The 21,829-nt window shown below is 41.7% G+C and overlaps 1 protein-coding gene across 1 annotated transcript in view; it reads left to right on the top strand.

Annotated features, from left to right (window-relative positions):
- The first annotated feature begins 403 nt into the window (after nucleotides 1-403).
- LOC122554992 (histone-binding protein RBBP7) overlaps nucleotides 404-21,829 on the top strand; it is a 37,354-nt gene continuing 15,928 nt past the window's right edge. The window contains exons 1-7 of the mRNA XM_043700502.2: nucleotides 404-541; nucleotides 4,721-4,865; nucleotides 8,304-8,449; nucleotides 11,468-11,641; nucleotides 15,864-15,979; nucleotides 17,683-17,843; nucleotides 20,059-20,185. Of these exons, the coding sequence (XP_043556437.1) occupies nucleotides 517-541; nucleotides 4,721-4,865; nucleotides 8,304-8,449; nucleotides 11,468-11,641; nucleotides 15,864-15,979; nucleotides 17,683-17,843; nucleotides 20,059-20,185 (894 nt within the window). The 5' untranslated portion in view covers nucleotides 404-516. The remainder of the gene's footprint in view (nucleotides 542-4,720; nucleotides 4,866-8,303; nucleotides 8,450-11,467; nucleotides 11,642-15,863; nucleotides 15,980-17,682; nucleotides 17,844-20,058; nucleotides 20,186-21,829) is intronic.

The following is a 21,829-nucleotide window of genomic DNA, read 5'->3' as shown; positions in this document are numbered from 1 at the left end:
ATGGTAAAGTCACTAAATGCCAAAGAACGATGGTTAGATTGTCTCTTGTTGAATATATTCATTGCGTGGCATTTACATGGCAAGAATTGTCACTAGTCTGGCCAAACCTTGACTTTATCCAAGTTTTGCTGCACTTGGACTGGCCATCCCGGTAAAAGTCTGAGTGTGAAACAAGCAGGTACTTATGTCTCAGACAGAAAGCATTTGGTGAACTCCCGGTCAAAGGAGGGTAGCAGGGAACCCAGCAGTCGGAAAGTGGTGTCTACGGACGCTAACGAGAGACAAGTTGAAAGCAACACATTAGCATTGTCGAAACAGAGAACCTAATAGCGCGTGCGCGGACGGGCGGCGGGGAACTTGCGCATGCGCAGGGCTGGGTGGGGAAGCGGCGCAGGCGTATCGCGTTACTTGCGCGGGGGCGGTTGGAGAAGAGAGCGCGCGGGATCAATTGTTCGGATCGGTTTTGAATAATTTAAATTAAACCGTCAGCAGCGGCGGCCGCAACCCGTGTTCCGTATGGTGAGAATGGCGGATAAAGAGGGTGAGTGTTGAGGAGGGAGAAATGTAAATGAGATTTGGGTTTTCCTTTCCCCAAACCCCTAAGTGGATCTCCTCCTCCAGTGAGACGGAGATACATTACCGTTGGTGTGGGGTGGTCGCACCGGGGACGGGCCAGCGGCTCTGCCCGCTCTCCCACTGTCTCCTAATATGTCCCCCCCATCTCCCTGCCCGTGCCTCCCAGTCGCAGGGACGAGGCAGTGCTTTAGGGAGCAGTCGGGTTTTCCTTTTTCACGTATTGGTCAGTGAGGCATTGCTCCCCCCTCCCCGTACTTTGTCCTCCGGTAAGGCCGTCCGGATGAGTCGTGCTCACACACAGGCCACTAGCTGCTCTGAACTTGGCGTCCAAACACCCCCCCCCCCCCCCCATCCCCGGGAGCCCCAGGGTCACAGCAGCCTGAGCGATTGGCAGTGCAGGAGGAACCGAAGTGGGGGGGCTTCACGAATGTGGAACTTGCCACTAGATGCAGTGGTTGAAGTGAAGGCTGCGGGTGCATTGAAGGGGAAGCTGCATAGGCACAAGAGGAACAGTATATTGTTGACCGAGGAGGGTCGTGTGGAACAGAATATACACCAGTTGGGCTGAATGGCCTGTTTTGATAGTGTATGTTCCACATTATATACCACATAGTAAATGTGGAACGTCATTTTTTTTCACAAATACATTTAAGTTTGCAGGTCTGAATGGATCCTTGTACAATTCTTATACAGCAGTGTAGTTTGAACATCTCCAGCTGGAGTTCATAGCTTGTATAACTGATCAGACCCCTCTTCCAGTATTACTAAAAGTTATGTGCTTCTCAACCTGAAATTGTTGATTACAATTGAACCTCTACATTTTTTTGTTAACTGTGAAGTTAAATAGAACCAATGCGTTCATGATTTGAAAATAGTCTCATCATCCACAAACCAGAACCCTGGATTGAGAGACCACATTGAAAAACAAACTTCCTTGCACACAAGATAAAGGTGCAAAGCACTAATTGTCTTTTTTGACAGCATTTGCATCGCCTGAGGCATGGCTGTCTTTCCCTTGTGACAAAGCATGAAGGACTTTTAGGAGCTTCAATGTGATCAATGTTTAACAAATTCCCTACAACCAAGTAACAAAACAGCTGCCAGGTGCTTGATTGCTCCCACATCATATCACCATTTGATATGCTCTGATTGGGCAGTGTTAATGCCCATCATAGGAAGGGTCAGCCCCACTTGTTTTTCTGTCTTGTTCTTCCCACCAGGTTTGTTTTAAAGCACTTCATGACTTGGTGGTGCTGGTGTTTGACTTGGGGTGGACAAAGTTTAAAAATTTCACAACACCAGGTTATAGTCCAACAGATTTATTTGGAAGCACTAGCTTTCGGAGCCCCGCTCCAAAACCACCTAATAAAGGAGTGGCGCTCTGAAAGCTAGTGCTTACAAATAAACCTATTGGACTATAATCTGGTGTGTGATTTTTAACTTGCCCTTTGGTATCATTTAAATTTCAAAGCATGTTTACTATCCCTGGAAATAATTTCTGGGTGTGTTATTTTTAGTCTGTTCCAGTCAACACAGACTTCTGGACAGAAACATATTCCTGACATCACCTGAACCTGAAGGAAGCCAAATATTATTAATCTTTCCACTTTTGCTTCCAGCATTATCATTTGTCAGCTATTGGTGATGCCTTGTCAGTGTTGTTTCAGGAGGTGGGCTGAACCTGGTGGATGGAACTTATTTTAATTAATAGCTGTTCTCTCCCACTGCTTGCCCTTCCATTGTAAGCCTGTTAATCTTCTTGCAGTTATGGACTCATGTTGTAGAAAATGCTTTATTCTGAAGTACAGTTAACTGATCTGGTACTGCAGTGCGTGATACTTGAGTGGTCCTATGTGCTGATCTGTTGCAGTGGGAGGTGCTTAGGTTTATTTGCTGAGTGGAATTTTGCTTTTTTGCATTAAATGTTTACATAAGTAATTTTTGTTTGAAATGCGATCAGAAACTTGCCATATAAAATTAATAAGGAGAAAGTGAGGACTGCAGATGCTGGAGATCAGAGCTTAAAAGTGTGTTGCTGGAAAAGCGCAGCAGGTCAGGCAGCATCAAAGGAACAGGAGAATTGACGTTTCAGGCATAAGCCCTTCAAGAATGAGGAGGGGGTGCCAAGCAGGCTAAGATAAAAGGTAGGGAGGAGGGACTTGGGGGAGGAGCGTTGGGAATACGATAGGTGGAAGGAGGTTAAGGTGAAGGTGATAGACCGGAGAGGGGGTGGGGGCGGAGGCGGAGAGGTTCCCCGCTCACTTCCCTCCAAGGCCCCAAGGGATCCTTCCATGACCGTCAGAAATTCACCTCCACCTCCACACATATCATTTACTGCATCAGCTGCACCCGATATGGCCTCCTCTATATTGGGGAGACAGGCCGCCTACTTGCAGAACGTTTCAGAGAACACCTCTGGGACACCTGCACCAACCAACCCAACCGCCCCGTGGCTCAACACTTCAACTCCCCCTCCCACTCCACCAAGGACATGCAGGTCCTTGGCCGCCTCCATCGCCAGACCATGGCAACACGACGCCTGGAGGAAGAGCACCTCATCTTCTACCTAGGAACCCTCCAACCACAAGGGATGAATGCAGATTTCTCCAGCTTTCTCATTTCCACTCCCTCCACCTTTTCTCAGTCCAAACCCTCAGACTCAGCACCGCCTTCTTGACCTGCAATCTTCTTCCCGACCTCTCCGCCCCCCACCCCCTCTCCGGCCTATCACCCTCACCTTAACCCCTTCATCTATCGTATTCCCAATGCCCCTCCCCCAAGTCCCTTCTCCCTACCTTTTATCTTAGTCTGCTTGGCACACCCTCCTCATTCCTGAAGAAGGGCTTATGCCCGAAACGTCGATTCTCCTGTTCCTTTGATGCTGCCTGACCTGCGCTTTTCCAGCAACACATTTTTAAGATATAGAATTAATATATTTTATAGCGCTGCTTGTTCTTGGGAATCAGCGTGGTATACAACCAAATAAATGATTTTGGGATCTGTCACCTGTAATGAAGGAAACATAGTAACCAATGCACCCAACGGTAATCTTTCTTTAACAGCAGCAGATATTTTGTAATCAACCTGTTCCGCAATCCCATCACAAGCTACAGGAGCTGGCCTTGAAACCAGGCCTGCTGGCTCAGAGATAGGGATACTGGCATGAGTGTGACATGTAAACAGCAATAGAATAAATTGTATTGTTCCAGTGTGGTTGATTGGAACATGCCCTTCCTCTTCTTATAGTGCCATGATACCTCTTATGCCTCTCAGATAGGGTAGACAAACTTCATGTTTAATGTCCCGTCAAAAAAATGGCATCTTTGAAAATGTAACACTCCCTTTAGTGATGTTTTATAGCCTGGATTAGGCATTTTAGTGGACCCAGGCTGGTGATAAAATGTGAAAGTAGTGATGTGATCTTTAAAATTTTTAAAGATTTCTCAGGCAGTGGAATTTAGCAAAAACATAGAAATTTGAGACTTTGTCGAAATGATCATGAATGCTTTAAATGATTTGTGATGTTTGGAAACTGAGTCTGATTAGACAATATTTTAAGATAATTGCGTTTCAAAGTTAAAAAAAATCTGATCGAGCTTTGAGGGATGAGCAAAAATGGGTAAACCATTTCAGTTTTTGTTTGATTGTACTCCTATTGACTGTTTCTCATGCCAGCAGCTGACGTAAGTGCAAATTGTCACAAGCATAGAATAAAATATTCTTGGTAAAATATTCTGTTTTCTGTTTTGATTTGTAAAATAGGTAATCTACTGAGTAGATTAAATACCACTGCAATATTTAGTCACTTTGAAAAGTGATGAGTAAAGACAATTTTGGGAAGTAGAGAGAATACGTTGCAGTGCCAGAGACTCCCATGAAAACAACTGCATTTATAGAGTTACATTTACAAAATATTGTACAGAAACTTGCAGAAAACTTTGAAAATGTAATTAGTTAAAATGCCTAATGTGTTGATCTTTCGGCAAATGCAACAGTTTCTAGTCTTGTTGTAATGGGTAGCCATTAATGATTCTGATAATATGATTTTTAAATATGTATGAATGTGATTTTTTTACTTAATTGAACAATTTTTTGTGAAAGTTATGGCTGTGAACAAGAATTGATAGGCAAACTGTTCTTTCAGTTTATGACGACGCAGTGGAAGAGCGTGTGATCAATGAGGAATATAAAATATGGAAGAAGAATACTCCATTTCTCTATGATCTAGTTATGACGCATGCGTTAGAATGGCCAAGTCTTACTGTACAGTGGCTTCCTGATGTTACCAGGTAATTTGTTTTTGTTGCAACATTTTGTTTGTCTTTTTTTTATATAAGGTGTTTAAAATGGCTTTCTTGTTTGAGGAGTAAATTTGAATGTAACTTTAAAATGTTTAAATTACAATTCTGGTTTCCTTTTTGGGTTAGTGCGACTAAGGAACAGGACATACAAATCATAATCTAAACCAAATTAAATTACATCCTTTGTGCAGGAGCAGTACAATAGAGTGGAAGTAGGCCATGTGTTCCTCATGAACCTGCTCTGCTGTTCAAATAAGATGATGACTGGTATTCCACAAATTCACCTTTCTGTACTATTCCCATCTCTCTCAACCCTTATAGGATCTAAAAATCTATGTCTGTGTCTTGAGTATAATCAACAACAATACCTGCAACTTTTTATGTGGTAAAGATTTCCAAAAGTTCACAATCCGTTCAATGATATCTGTCCTCATCACAGTCAGAATGGCTGTCTTCTTATTTTGACACTATGACTGACTGTGTTCTTGGTTTCCCCAGCTAGGGAAAATCTAGATTTGCCTCCACATCGACACAGTTAAGCTTCTTAAGAATTATACTGACTCTTTCTTTCATTACCTTTGCTAATTGTAGCCTACCAACCAAACAAACAATGTCCTGCACGCTCCTAGATTAGATTAGATTCCCTACAGTGTGGAAAACCGGCCCTTTGACCCAACACTGACCCTCCGAAGAGTAAACCACCCAAACCCATTTCCCTCTGATTAATGCACCTAACACTATAGGCAATTTAACATGGCCAATTCACCTGACCATCTTTGGAGATGTTTCCTGTCCATTTTGCTCACTTAATTTTAAAAAGTGCACCAACTGATGTCTTGTCATGTCTATCAGATAGACTGGTAAAAGAGGCAATGACTATTGACATTCAGTCCTCTTAACTGCTCTCTCAAATGGCCCAGGCAAACTAGGACAATTGGGGGGGATGGAGGTTGGCAACGAATGCTGAAATTGCTAGTGGCCCTTTCATCCCATGAAAGGACATAACTGGTGAGCAAGGTTCGATCAAGGGAGAGCTAGCCATTTGGCTTGAAGGTAGGAGATGGACGCTGGTGGAGGAGAAGGGTTGCTTTTCAGACTGGAGACCTGTGACCTGCGATATGTCACAAGGATAGGTGCTGACTCCACTGCTTGTTGTCATTTGTATAAATGATTTAGATGTTAATATAAGAGGTATGCTTAGTAAGGCAGAGGGCAGTGGAGGCCCAGACTCTGGATTCATTTAAGAAAGAGTTGGATAGAGCTCTTAAAGATAGTGGAATCAAGGATTATGGAGATAAGGCAGGAAGAGGATACTGATTAGGAATGATCAGCCATGATCATATTGAATGGCGGTGCAGGCTCGAAGGGCTGAATGGCCTACTCCTGCACCTATTGTCTATTGTCTAAGCTTGCAGCTGGGCACCAAAATTGGCGGCACAGTGGATAACTAAGACTGTTATCTCCAAGTACACAAAGCCTCGATCAGATGGGCTGAGGAGTGGCGGGTGGAGTTTAATTTAGAAAAATGTTGCACTTTGGTAAGGTCAATCAGAGCAAGATATCTACACTTAATTGTGGGGTCCTGGGGAGTGTCGCCAAACAAAGAGACCTTGAGATACAGGTTCATAATTCTGGACGGAAGTTTGCTCGCTGAGCTAGAAGGTTCATTTTCAGACGTTTTGTTACCATACTAGGTAACACCAACAGTGAACCTCTGGTGAAGCACTGGTATTATGACCCATTTTCTATTTATATGTTTAGGTTTTCTTGGGTTGGTGATGTCATTTCTGGTTCCTTTTCTGACGGTGGTAAATGGGGTCCAAGTCGATGTGTTTGTTGATAGAGTCTTGGTTGGAGTGCCATGCTTCTAGGAATTCTCATGCATGTCTCCATTTGGCTTGTCCTCGGATAGATGTGTTGTCCCAGTTGAAGTGGTGTCCTTTCTCATCTGTTCGTAAGGATACTACTGAGTGTGGGTCATGTCTTTCGGCCAAATGCTGGCAAATGGGACTAGATTAATTTAGGATATCTGGACAAGTTGGACCGAAGGGTCTGTTTTTGTGCTGTACAGCTCTGATTCTAACACTAAAAGAGAGCCTCATCGCTGTTAAATAATATGCTGCAGCATTGCATGAGTTTCATAATTTGCATTTTATTTACCAGTGGTGTGCAGTATGTGGGAATGAAGGAAAGTTATATAATTAAAATGTAACTATTTGAGCATATGTGCTTGTTTTATCTTCAGCTTTTTAAAAAACTTGTATATATTATAATGTGCTCTGCGTGTCTTGCTATTCAAATTAATTCACGCAGAACTATTGACAGGTTTTTAAGCTGGCAATGTATCAAATCTTAGATGACATTCCTTGAATTAACTTCATTACTGCAAAGCAACTACAAAACCTATTGCAGTTACCAACTTTTCCAGTTGGAAAATGAAAGCGAGAATATTGAGTGCCTTATTTCACTACTTTGTAATTTGGTGACATTACTTGCCTTTATTAGCCAAAACAGTTTAAGAGCAGGAATGTGGTCGTGGAACTATATAAAACATTTGGTTAGGCCCCACCTAGAATATTGTGTGTAGTTTGAAAATCCATGTTATGAGGGAATATGATTACTCTGGAGAAGGTATAGATTAGATTTACCAGGACTATTGCCTGGGCTGGAGAATTATGAAGAGAGATTAGACAGACTTGGGTTGTTTATCTTAAAGCAGATGAGGCTGTGTCGGTTGGGGACATGATTGAGATGTGTATAATTGAGGGCCATAGATAGGGTAGACAGGAAGAAACTTTTTCCCTTTGGTAAAAGGAATCAATGACCAAGCTGTATAGATTTAAGCTAAGGGGCAAGAGATTTTGAAGGAATGTGAGGCAGGGGGGTAGGAATTCAAACAGAGGGTGATGGGAATCTGGAACTCAGTGCCTGTAGGGATGGTAGCGACTGAATGCCTCATAGCATTTGAGAAGCGTTTGGATGTACATGTGCAATGCAAGGCATACGAGGCTATGGGCCAAATGCTAGAAAATGGGATTAGAGTAGTTAAGTGGTTTTTGTCTACCACAAACTTGATGGGCCTGAGAGCCTTTTTTTCTGGGCTGTAGACCTCTGAGACTATGATATTACTGATTTCCACTATCCGTAAAGTAGACTAATGTTCCTCCTAGTGTAACTTAGGAACTAATTGTGTTGTATTCTCGTACATATGTTATGCGACTAGTCCTTTTGGTTAATGGGAGAATATCAGCATTCTTGTGATATCAGATGAAGATTAGAGCAAGGACTGAGAGTTTTCATGGCAGAAAAGAATAACTTTATTGTTCAAAGGAACATAATTATTTTGGATCACATTTTTAGTTTTGTGCGGCTTGATTTTCCAGGTTAATTATGTTATTTTTAAAAAAAACTTTGTTTTCTATATAGGCCTGAAGGAAAAGACTATAGTGTGCATCGTTTGGTGCTCGGGACACATACATCTGATGAACAGAATCATTTGGTCATTGCAAGTGTTCAGATTCCCAATGATGATGCTCAGTTTGATGCTTCTCACTATGATAGTGAGAAGGGAGGTACGTGTTGTGATGTTTTGGAATTCTATAAACATTGTATAAACATTGTATTTGAGCTACATAGGTTTTGTACGTTGTTACTTGTGGTTTTAGTGGAAAAGTAAGTAAAAGTATTGATCAAGCTTGCTTTTTTTGATTAATCCTAAATGAGTTGCTGCTGTGTCTTTTGCATTTTTAACTGACCAGTGTCCCATTAATTTTTCTGTTTTTGAAGTGTAAGTTTTGCTATTTCACTTTGTTCTAACAGTCTTTGCATCCCGCGCTTCACCTATTGTTGGTGGGTAGTACCTTCAGTTGACTGGGATCCTTGCTGTGGAACTCAGCCTCAGAATCTTTGGGCTGTGAAATAACTTCTCGTCTGCTAGTTTAAATTAAATTGGCAAAGGTGGGTAGGGTGGGGTACAGAATGAAGGAAGGGATAATTATTTTATATACAACATATATAGTAAAAGTTTAAACAGTGGACATCAACTATATGGAGTTCACGCATGAGTGGTGTGTGTGTGTGGAATGAGCTGCCAGAGGAAGTGGTGAAGGCTTGATATAGAGATATAGAGATGATATAGAGATTTAGAGATGATATAGAGATTTGGGAAAGCTCTGCATAGTAGACTGGTAGCAAGGTTAGATCACATGGATTTCAGGGGGAGCTAGCCATTTGGTTACAAAGTTGCTTGAAGATAGGCGATGGAGAGCGGTGGTGGATGGTTATTTTTCGGACTGGAGGCTTGTGACCAGTGCTATGTCAGAAGGACAGATGCTGGATCCACTGCTTTTTGCCATTTCTACAAATGAGTTGGATATGCATGTAGGAGAATAGTTGGTAAGTTTGCAGGTGACACCAAAATTGGTGTAGTGGACAATGAAGAAGATTATCTCAGAATACAGTGCACCTTGATCAGATGGGCCAGTGGACAGAGGAGTGGCAGATGGAGTTTAATTTAGATAAATGTGAGGTGTTTCATTTTAGTAAGGAAAATCAGAGTAGGACTTATGGTAGGGATGTGGGGAGCGTTGCTAAACAAAAACCTTGGGTGCAGATTCATAGTTTGTTGGAAGTGGAGTCACAAGTAGACAGGGCAGTGAAGAAGGCTTTTGGTATGTTGACTTTTATTGGTCAGTGCATTGAGTATAGGAGCTAGAATGTCATGTTGCAACTATACAGGGCATTGGTCAGGCCACTTTTGGAATACTGTGCAGTTTTGGTGTCCCAGTTATAGGAAAGCTGTTACTAAACCTGAAAGGGTTCAGAAAGGATTTGCAACGGTGTTGCTGGGTTTGGAAGGGTTGAGCTATAGGGAGAGGCTGAATAGTCTGGGTCTATTTTCCCAGAGTGTTGGAGACTGAGGCATGTCCTATAGAGACTTACAAAATCATGAGGGGCATGGTGAAGAGCTAAGATCTTTTCCCCAGAATAGATGAGCTCAAAACACGAGGGTATAGTTTTATGGTGAGAGAGGAAAGATATAAAAGGGACCTGAGGGGCAACTTTTTCATGCATGAGTGGTGCGTGTGTGGAATGAGCTGCCAGAGGAAGTGGTGAAGGCTTGTACAGTTAGAGCATTTAAAAGACATTGGGATGGGTACATGAATAGGAAGGATTTAGAGGGGGCAATGGGCCAATTGCTGGCAAATGGGACTAGATTAATTTAGGATGCTTGGTCAGAATAGACAAGTTGGACTGAAGGGTCTGTTTCCATGCTGTACAACTCTGATTCTGTGACTCTATCTGCACTCATTCGTTATTGATCGCGACAGTGCATATAAAACAGAGGAGAAATGTTCCATACCTACTGTGAGATTGCCCCTCGACCACTTGACAGCAATACACAAAAGTCCTCCATCTCCTTTATGAATTTGAACTTGGGTCCAAAAGTCTGCTAATCTGCTGTGCCTTAGTGCTGTGACTCCCTTGTCAGGTCCACACCCCCCACCGACCCAACCTCCACTCCTGGCACTTTCCCCTGCAACCGCAAGAAATACAAAAATTGCGCCCACACCTCCCCCCTGACTTCCCTCCAAGGCCCCAAGAGATCCTTCCATATCCGCCATAAATTCACCTGCACCTCCACACACATCATTTACTGCATCTGCTGCACCCGATATGGCCTCCTCTATATTGGGGAGACAGGCTGCCTGCTTGCGGAACGTTTCAAAGAACACCTCTGGGACACCCGGACCAACCGACCCAACTATCCCGTGGCTCAATACTTCAACTCCCCCTCCCACTCCACCAAGGGCATGCAGGTCCTTGGACTCCTCCATCGCCCGACCATAGCAGCACGACGGCTGGAGGAAGAGCGCCTCATCTTCCGCCTCGGAACCCTCCAACCACAAGGGATGAACTCCAGACTTCTCCAGTTTCCTCATTTCCCTTCCCCCCCCCCCCCCCCCCCCCCCCCCCACCTTGTCTCAGTCCCAACCCTTGAACTCAGCACCACCTTCCTAACCTGCAATCTTCTTCCTGACCTCTCCGCCCCCACCCCCCACTCCGGCCTCTCACCTCACCTTGACCTCCTTCCACCTATCGCGTTTCCAACGCCCCTCCCCCAAGTCCCTCCTCCCTACCTTTTATCTTAGCCTGCTTGGCACACTTTCCTCATTCCTGAAGAAGGGCTCATGCCCAAAACGTCGATTCTCCTGCTCCTTGGATGCTGCCTGACCTGCGCTTTTCCAGCAACACATTTTCAGCTGTAAAAACAAACCACAATTGGCACAATTGCGAACTTTGTTTTATGACTTGTACCTTCCTACAAGTATTTCTTCCTGTCCATGCTTTTTAGGCTGGACCAACAGGTCTTTTATGATGGCTGATTTGAATGCTTTCTGGCTGTTAGGCTTTGGGGCAGTGATTAATGCTTTTTGCTAAACTGAAATAGGAAGCTGAATTGAATACTTAGCTTATTGAATTACTGTAATCTATAGACTTTTTACTTCTGGAGACTTTTCTGTTTATAATTCCTTGGTCCTCTTGTAATTTTAAGACAAGTGGTCTCAATATATCATATCCTTTTTCAGAATTTGGCGGATTTGGATCTGTGAGTGGAAAAATAGAAATTGAAATTAAAATCAATCATGAAGGTGAAGTGAACCGAGCACGTTACATGCCACAGAATCCATGCATTATTGCTACGAAAACCCCCACCTCTGATGTGCTTGTCTTCGACTATACCAAGCATCCATCTAAGCCAGGTAAAGAATACTGCATTGATTGATTGTGGGGCCACTATTGTTTGGTGCACACATTGCAGTGACATTTGTATGAATGGTCACCACAAAAAAAAGACACCAACTTGTATCTATGTCGCATATTTAATGTAGAAGACTGATCCCAAGACATTTACAGGTGTGTTAACAAGGAAATTGTGACACTGACACATAAGGTCACTTCTTGACAGATTTCAATGAGTTGCACTGTAACCGTTTCAAGTGCACTTCAAAACCAGGAACAGCATTGATTATTCAAGTCTGTTTATATTTTAAAATATAGCTGCCAGGTAAGAAGTTGAATACTTAGTTCCTCTGCCACTACTGTTTTTGTTCAAAGAATGTCCTGTTAGGCAAAATGTAGAAGCTGGACCATGCATTGTAGTGTCTCATGGTTTCCTGCAATTGGGTTTCCGATCTTGTGTTGTTGCCAGCTGCTGAAATGAATGATTATACATCTCCTGTAGCAGTACAACCCCATGAGACCAAGCCCTTTAATGAAACACTGCGTAACTAATGATTAACTGCTGGTATCATTCATTTTAAACTGAATAATTTCCCACCTTTTCAATGAAGCACATCACAGTGCTGTCACCAGAATGAAGGTGTAATTTGCCAGGAGGAATAATGGAATTGAAATTTTGGAGAACTTGAATTGGTGAGATTGAATCTCCAGAATAGGAAGTTTTATGAAAAAGTGAGTGTATCGGGAATGGATGCTGAGGCAAAGCTGGAAGAGATTGAGAATGTGAAATGTTTTTGTTGTCTTGGGGCGTGTGAGATTAAAGTAGGAAAGTGGCTGGAGGAGATAGGGTTTGCATGTTGAATGAGGTCATGAAAAGTAGATACTGGGGATTTAGAGTGAAGATAATACTCTGTCCTCTGTTTTCACCCCCCTTTGCCTGTTCACAGATCATTTCAGGCACTTTCACTGGAATATCCCAGACACAGATATTTAGGATTGGCGATTACTAAATTCACATGAGTATTATGTGATTATACAATGGCTTCCTTTTAATTTGGAGTAAGCCATGTTTTGTGTCAATGTTTCAGTAGATCTAATTTAAGTGGTAATAACTATTTTCAGTTTTCGCTAAGCTGGACAGGGTGTAAAATTTAATTTAATGAGAACTATTTGGGTAGCCATCTATTGGTAAATAATTACTTTGTTCATATTGAAATGTTCTCTAGATTTTAAATAGGAAAAAAATCCTTGCAGTTTGGAAGAAGGAATAAGACAAGGGAGTACTTGATGAATTACAACACACTTGGAAGCTCCGAGGAATCTCGGGGTGTTTGTTCATAAATCCTTGAGTTGGCAGGATGGGTTAATGGAGTAGTTCAGAAGGTCTCAGGAACATTTAACTGAATCAGTCATGGAGGCATAATTTCGAAATGCTGGTAAACCACGTTGGAGCTGTACAGAAATTTGGTTAGGTCACAACTGGAATACTGTGTGCAATTCTGTTCACCAACCTCCTAGGAAGGATGTGACTGCACTGGAGGAAGTGCAAAGGAGATTGACCAGGGTGTTTCCTGGCTTGGAGCATCTCCGCTTTGAAGACAGATTGGATAAGCTTGCCATGGTTTATTTCAAGCAAAAAAGGTTGAGTGTGCTGATAGAGGTGTATGTGATTATGAGGAGGCATGGACGTTGAATAGAAAGCAGCTGTTCTCCATATTTGAAGGGTCAGTAACAAGGGGATATAATTTTAGGGCGAAAAGCAGGAGATTTAGATGGGGTTCAAGGGAACACAGTTTCACCCAGTTGGGGTTTGGAATACACTGCTTGGGAGGATAGGGAGGTGGTAAACCGCACAACCTTTCAAAAAAGTACTTAGATGAGTACTTCGTGTCATTCAATACTATATGGGCTAATGCAGGAAAGTGGGACTAGTGTGGGTAGTATATTTCTGGTTTTGCAGAAATATTCTGGCTTTGTTGGGTCAAAGGGCCTTTTCTGTGCTCTATGATTCTATGAAGGATTCTTTATAAGAATGGTTATGCTGGAAAGCAATCTGTTGTTTTTGTAAAAGGGTACAATTCCATAATTTTGCATTAAGATGCGTTGCTTTCATTTAGAAGTGTGACCACAAGGCAGGTCAACAAAAGAGAATCATTGTTCATGTAAAGCACTGAGTATTTAGTGGCACTACAACTGTGTGTAGACTACTGATCAATCCAAGATCTACTAAATATTGCAGGTCACAGAAACCCTGTTTGAAAAACCATGATTTCACAAACTCACTGCACTTCTGTCGATCAAACCACCAGATTAATGCAGGTCCAATAATGAGTGTAAATGTTGGGAGCAACACTAACCTAATGAGTTAGAACAAGATACCACTTTAATGAAGCTCCAGGTTCAATGCAGAAGGTTGAGCAAGCACCCAACCAACCGATCAAAAAAACTCACTTTTACAAGGTGTCAGCCTTTCGCTCATGGTTAGTAATTTTTAGAGTCAATGCTGTGGATTCAAACCCACTCCAGAGATTGAAATATTCTAGGCTGATATTTTAGAATGCTATGAAAAGAGTTCCTATGCTGCCAAATGTCCCACCCTTTTGGACAAAAAATTAAAGTTAGGCCCCAAGTTCTGCCTCCGGTGGATGGAAAAGATCCCATATCATTACTCAGAGGTGAACTGGCTAAAGCTGTCCCTTGATAATTACTAAAACTGATTATATGGCCATTTTGCTCTTTGCTTATCATGAATCCTTGCTTGCATTCCAACAGCAGTAAACAAATCATTAAACCTATAGGTGGAGATAGCTCCTTGAATATTATAAACTTCACCTTTTTATAATAGAGCCCCCAGGATGCAAATGGAAGAAAAGAGGGTGAATTTTTTTTTTTGCAAATATCAAGTGAATGATCCTGTTGGGCAATATTACTGGTGTCTTGAGTGGGGCAGTCTGCTCACCCTATTGAAGCCCTTCTCAGCCCATTAATTTTTTTTTCGCATTGTGGTGCAAGAATTCAAAGGGCCAAAAGTCTAACTAGAATCTTCAGGGTAATAAAATTCTTTCCAGATGAGTTGTGTGGCTGTGCACTCAATAAAGTTGAGGCTCGAGAGATGGATAAACAAGAAAAGCTGATACACAACAATATTTGTTTTCATTCCAAACCAGAAGTTACTTTTGCCTGGTGGGAATTTTTTTGGAATGTCGTAGAATTAAAAATAAAACCTAACATTTTTGTAACACCTTTGTTAACAACTGCAAGATATTCCAAGATGCTTCAGCCAGTGAAATACTTCTGAATTACAGCTGCTGAATGTGAGCAAAGATTCATGATAAGCAGAGTGAAATGGTCATGTAATCTGTTTCAGCAATAATGGGCCAGCTTTGGGCCAGTTCACCTCTGGATCTTTTCTGTCCACCTCAAACAGAACATGGGGTCTAACTTTAACTCCTTGTTCAAAAGATGGGACATTTGGCAGTGCACAAACTCCCTTTTGTATTGAACTGTTGGCCGAGGTGGTTTGTTTCAGCCTCTGGAGTGGGCATTGACTTTGAAAATTACAACCTGTGAGCTGAGGCTGATATCTTGTATGAGCATTTTACTTTGACCTGTTGATTGTGTTCCTGCTCTGCTTTTTGCATAGAATGAGAAACAATTCAGTTCAAACACAATAGCTTAGTGCTACTTCCAACATCCATACAACCGACTGAAATCTTTGTACTCCTTTTGATTCTGGCAGCTTGCACATAACATTTTCATCTACTTTACCATTGGCAGGCATTCCTTCGTTTCTTAGGCCCAATTCTGTGGAATTCCTTCCCTAACCATCTCTGCTACTTTTTTTTTTGATTTTTAAAAATAAACCTTAAAGCTCACCGTCTTTGATTAACTTTTGGTCACCCTTTTTTAGTATGACCCTGCATAGTTCAGAATTAGAGATTTTTCTGGCATTCTGCAAATCTGAGGGGATATTTTGTACATAGTGTCTTTTGCTGTTTAACTAATATGGTTTCCTTGGCTAAAACAATGACATTCAGTCGCCTTTTTTTGACTTACTACTAGTATTGACTAGTTTGAAGTTGGATTGTGAACCAAAATTAAATTTCTCTGGTTCAAATAATAACTTTTTTTTGTTAAAACAATAAGTTTTGCTAGTGTACAATTCTGAAATAAAACGTTGATTTTAACACAGCATAGATTTCTTTGTTCTGATCTCTGGAGCTGATCTTTTTTCTGAGTCAGATCCCAGTGGTGAATGTAATCCTGATCTTCGACTGCGCGGCCACCAAAAAGAAGGATATGGTCTCTCCTGGAACCCAAACCTAAGTGGACATCTACTCAGTGCTTCAGATGATCATGTAGGTGCACACATTGCTTTAACGTTTTTTGATTGATTGGCTAGAGGCACTGCATTTGTCAACACTTGAATGTTTCATCCAGGAAGCATGCTTGTTACCAAAACTGTCAGTGCCTTGTTTATCGGGAATAGTGGTGACGTAATGAAAATGTTATTGGACTAATAATCCAGATAGACTGGTTCAAATCCCACTATGGCTGCTTGTGGAATTTAAAGTTCAACTTTAGAATTAGTCTCAGTAACAGTAACCATGTAATCATTGTTAGTTGTCATTAAAAACCCATCTGATTTATGAATATCCTGTTTTTGGTGAGCAAAATCTGCAGCCCATACCTGGTCGACATGTGATCCATATCAACAACAGTGTGACTCAGTCTTGACTACCCTCAGTAATACCCAGCAAGTCACTTAGTTCAAAGGTTATCAGGAATGGGAAATTTTTGCAGACCTTGCCAGAAGTACCTACATCCTGTGAAAGAATAAAGAAAACACTAATAAATTCAATAAAAACCTGGTTATAAAATGCCTCCACATTATAAGAATTCAGTAGTGGTGGAAGGTTGCTTTTTGACTGGAGGCCTGTCGCCAGTGGTGTTCCATGGGGGTTGGTTCTGTGTCCTCTTTTGTTTGTCATTTATATAAATAATTTGCATGAGAATATAAAAGGCATGGTCAGTAAGTTTGTGGATGGCACCAAAATTGGTGGTGTAGTAGACAGAGAAGAAGGCTTTCTAAGATTACAGAGCGATCTTGAGCAGATGGGTAGGCTGAAAAATGGCAGTTGGAGTTCAACTTGGATAAATGCAAGATATATGCATTTTGGTAAAACAAACAGAGGAAGGATCTGTCCAGTTAATGGTAAAGTCTTGGCTCGTGTTGTAGAACAGAGGGACCTAGGGGTTCAGTACATAATGTTTTGAAGTTTGCGTCACATAGAGTGGTTAAGAAAGTGTTTAGCATGCTTACCTTCGTTGTCCAGTCCTTTGAGTATAGGAGTTGAGAAGTTGTATTGAGGTTATACAGGACATTGAGGCCTGTTCTGGAGTACTGTGTCCAATTTGACTCGCCCTGTTATAGGAAGCATACTATTAAGCTGGCGAGGGTTCAGAGGAGATTTACCAGAGGAGATTTTCCATATTGTTGGGTATGGAAGGTTTGAGTTATAAAGAAATACCTGGAAACTTTTTCACGTGTAGGATGTTGAGGGGTGACCTTGTAGAGGTTTATAAAATCATAGAGGGTATAGAAAGGGCTAATGGTAGGTGTCTTTTCCTGAGGAAGGGGGATTTCAAGACGAAGGGGCATAAGGCAAGAGGAGAAAGATTTTAAAAAGGACATGGACACATTTTGTAAAGTGTGGTTCATGTGTGGAATGAACTTTGAGGAAGTGGTGGATCCAGGCACAGTTATAATGTTTTTTAAAAAAAAACACTTGCATAAGTAGGAAAGATTAGGAGGGATATGAGCCAGGAGCAGGCAGGTGGGCTTAGTTTAGTTTGCAATTATGTTCTGAATGGTCTGGTTGGATTGAAGGGTCTGTTTCTGTGCTGTATGATTGTATAATTACTGTGTGATTCAAATCCAGTGTTGTATTGCAAATATTTGGTTGAACCTTTTGTGATCACATTGTTGTTTTATGTTTTAATAATTAAGAAATTTTCTTCAGCAAACTGATATTATAGCTCATTTAACATTTTTCCACAGACTATCTGTCTTTGGGACATAAGTGCAGGTCCAAAAGAAGGGAAGATAGTAGATGCTAAAACCATCTTTACAGGCCATACTGCGGTTGTAGAAGATGTTTCCTGGCATTTACTGCATGAATCTTTGTTTGGATCTGTAGCTGATGACCAGAAGCTCATGATGTAAGTTGAAGATAACATCCCGTTTAAAACTGAAATCGCAAGACTGCGTCCATATAAGCATTAGGAAAGTTAGTCAATCAGAGGTATTCACCAACTTTTCATTTCACACCTATAATCCCAATTCTATCTTCTTTTCTCTTTGATATATGTCATGACTCTGGTAACATCTCAGAGCTGGCAGGCTATGGATGACAGTCCAGGGACACAGGGCACTTCTGCTGAGGGCTACAGGTGATGGAGAGGGGGCCACCAGGGACATGTTACAAATAACCACTGCATGAGGCTCTCGAGCTGTTTTGTGGTCAGCATTTTCCCAAGTACATGAATACCTTCCAGCGGGAATTATTCTGATTTGCTAAGGTGCTATGAATTGCATGTTCTCATGCAATAGTGAACGTTTTCTAGTGGCTAATTTTAAAATTCACTTTATAATTCTTTATAACTGTGGTTTTCATTATAGTTATGTTTCATGGACCTCCACATGAGGCACATTCAAAATTGATATCAGCTAGTTTGCTAGATTTTCAGGTCAGTTGGGTTGGGTTTGTTTTTTCTTTTCGTTCCCTGCCTGTGACCCTCTCCTGAAGTGTGTAGATTCGACTGGCACTTCTCCTAAGCTGCTGCTTTTCATCTTAGTCAAGTAGGTGAGTATTTGTAGCTGACTTGATCACAAAAGCCATTATACTTCTCTTCCCCTTCTTATGGACGTATTATCTTATGACTCATACTGAACATAGTATCAGGAACAGGAATTGCTGGGACTTGATTTCTTTTCCCAACCAAGGTCACAAAAACCAATTGTATCATTTAATAACTTGAATGGCTAACTCCTCAAATCTAATTGAATCTGAGGCTTATTGCTGCACAAACTTGGTGCTAATCTGTTGTAGTTTGATCTTTTGTTGGCAGTTGAATTGGGTTATTTTGCAGATTTAAATTTAATTTGTTTGCCTATTTCTACCTTCATATCCACAAGTTAAACTGTTTTATAATTTTACATTTTATGCAGCAATGAAAGTTGGAAAATAGTTGATGCTCATTTACGGTAAAAACTGAAATAATCTTTATTGAATATGCTTGTTGTGTAATTTGAGAATAATGAGAAGTGGTCCTGTTTATAATTTGCTGATATTTCAGAACATTAAATGCCTTTAGCACGGATTGCAGGATGGATCAATGGTTGGCATTGCTGTGTCACAGGGCCAGGGACTTGGGTTCAATTCCACCCTCTGCTGACTGTGACTCACCACATGTCTGCGTGGGTTTCCTCTAGAGTGCTCCAGTTTCCTCTCTCAGTCCCACACACGTCATCTACTGTGTCTGTTGCTCCCGATGTGGTCGCCTCCACATTGGGGAGACAGGACGCCAACTTGCGGAATGTTTCAGAGAATATCTTTGGGAGACACACTAAATAACCCACTGCCCTGTGGCTGAAGACTTTAATTCCCACTCCCATTCTGCCAAGGACATGCAAGTCCTGGGCTGCCTCCACTGCCAAACCCTAACCACCCGATGCCTGGAGGAAGAGTGACTCATCTTCCATCTTGGGACCCTCCAACCACCTGGGATCAATGTAGATTTCACCAGTTTCCTCATCCCGCGTGCCCCCCCCTCCTCAAAACTTGGCACCACCCTCTTGAACTGTCCTGCCTGTCCATCTTCCTTCCCACCGATCCACTCCACCCTCCTCTCCGTCCTATCAAATTCAAATTCACTCTTACCTTCATTGACCTATCACATTCCCAGCTATCTACCCCCCCCCCCCTTCCCATTTATCTGTCAGAGCCCTTGGGCTTCGTTCTTGATGAAGGATTTATGCTTGAGACGTTTATTCTCCTGCTCCTTGGATGCTGCCTGACCAGCTGTACTTTTCCAGCACCACATTTTTCAACTCTGATCTCCAGCATCTGCAGTCCTCACTTTCTCCACAATCTAAAGATGTGCTGGTTAGGTTAATTGGCTGTGCTAAATTGTGTCCACAGATGTGCAGACTAGGTGGGTTAGCTGTGGGGAAATGCAGGGTTATGGGGATGGAGTGGTAGAACTGGATCTTGGTGGGATGGTGTTCAGAGGATCGGTGTCGACTTGATGGATTGAATGGCCTGCTTCCACACTAGGAATTCTGCAGTTCTATGGTTTTTGAAATGCAACCTACAAAAATAAAAGTTTAACTGTTTTCAATTTTGACTAAACTTCTATAATCTTTATTTTCCAGTTGGGACACAAGGTCAAATAATACTTCAAAACCGAGCCATTCTGTAGATGCACACACAGCTGAAGTCAACTGTCTGTCCTTCAACCCATACAGTGAATTTATCCTAGCAACTGGCTCTGCTGATAAGGTTAAAACTTCTTAGTTTCATTAGCAACCTTATCGAACATAATATAGTTCATGTATTATGTTTCCATAAGTTCCCTGATAGTTCTGTGAACCCAGCAGTTCTGTTGCTCCAAGGGTGGTGTATAACTGGGGGCAATGGGTGTGACCGCAGGTGCGGCAGATATGAGAACTTGAGTTTAAGGTTGAGGTGCGTCAACTTTAAACTCAAGACATTGTCCATTTAATTTTGAGGTTTTTGTAAACTGTGCAGATGAGAATGGGGACTGTTGAACTGACCACAGAACTTAGGTGCAAAGACCCATTCAAGTGGGGAAAGGAAATAGGAATGTGTTGGGGGTAGGGGGTGTTTCAAGATGCATATAATTCTCTGCAGCGCAGGCGAGATTCCCAAAGGTTGTCGCCTGCCTGATGTCAGGATTAAGGATTACACCTCTGGGATAGAGAAGAACCTGGGGCGGGGGGGAGATTCCATTGCCATCGACCACTGATTGGACTAGGAAGGAGTTTTCATTGAAAGATTTTGAATATTTAGTATCTAAAATAAAGGCAGAACCTTCAAGGTATAATCTTGGGATTACTATCTGAACCAAAGGCAAACTGACATAGGGTAAATAAAAAAGTTAAATGTGTGGTCAAAGGTTGATATGGATGGAATGGAGAGGGGAAATGTAGGCTTACAAGGCATGTGGATATAGCAACATTACAGGGCAGCTATTTGGATAAGAAGTGGGACAGGAAGGGACCAAGTGCATAAGCATAGGAAAGCAGTAGTAAATAGGGTGCGGAATGGTGAAAATATTTTTAAAATTCATGTCTCCATATTTGAAACAAAATAAATGAATTAATAGCCGAAAAAGGGGTTAATGGATTTTTTTTTAGCCATTGGAGAGACATGGTTACACAGATAACTAAATATTCAGGGGCATGTGACTTTTCAAAAGTACAGGCAAGCAGGGAAGTGGGTGGATGGCATTGTTAGTATGGGGTGGAATGAGTCCTGAATCAAAACATTATCTTGAATCAGAAGATATAGAATCCATATCAATGGAGGTAAGAAATAATAAGTAGAGATTGTCAGTAGTCTTTCCCTCCAGCATTAGCTACGAGGTAGGACTGAGAATAATTAAGAGACAATGTAGATATGTAAAAAACACAGTGTGTTATTCATGGGTGGCTTTAAACTTCATATAGATTAGGATTGGCAGGTGTAGCCACAAGAAAGAATTCATAATGTATGTTAGGAGAAGTTCCTAAAACAACATGCTGTGGATCCAACCAGGGATCAGGCCACATTGGACTTAATAATGTATAATGTGACAGGTTAAATAATGTCAGGGCTAAAGATTCCCTTGGAAGCAATGACCAAAATATGGTAGGCTTTAGCATCCTGTTTAAAAGGGAAGAACTTGGGTTGGAAACAGTTGTGGTAAGCTTGTGTAAGGAGAATTACAAAGGAATGAGGCAGAGCACGCAGCAGTGAACTAGGAATTGAGTTTAGCGTCAAAATGGTGGAAGAAAAATGGCAGATGTTTTGAGAAAATAGTTCATGGGTACACAGCAAGGATATATCCGATTTGGCGAAGAAATCTAGGAAGGGGTAAGCCAACATGATTGATAAAAGATTTAAGGCTTGGATCAAATTGAA

The sequence above is a fragment of the Chiloscyllium plagiosum genome, unplaced genomic scaffold, assembly GCF_037043375.1.
Source record: "Chiloscyllium plagiosum isolate Xiang-an unplaced genomic scaffold, Cpla_swu_hap1 HiC_scaffold_12, whole genome shotgun sequence".
In the NCBI taxonomy this organism is placed as follows: Eukaryota; Metazoa; Chordata; class Chondrichthyes; order Orectolobiformes; family Hemiscylliidae; genus Chiloscyllium; species Chiloscyllium plagiosum.
The sequence above is the reverse complement of the archived record's forward strand: the minus strand, read 5'-3'. Positions and strand labels throughout refer to the sequence as shown.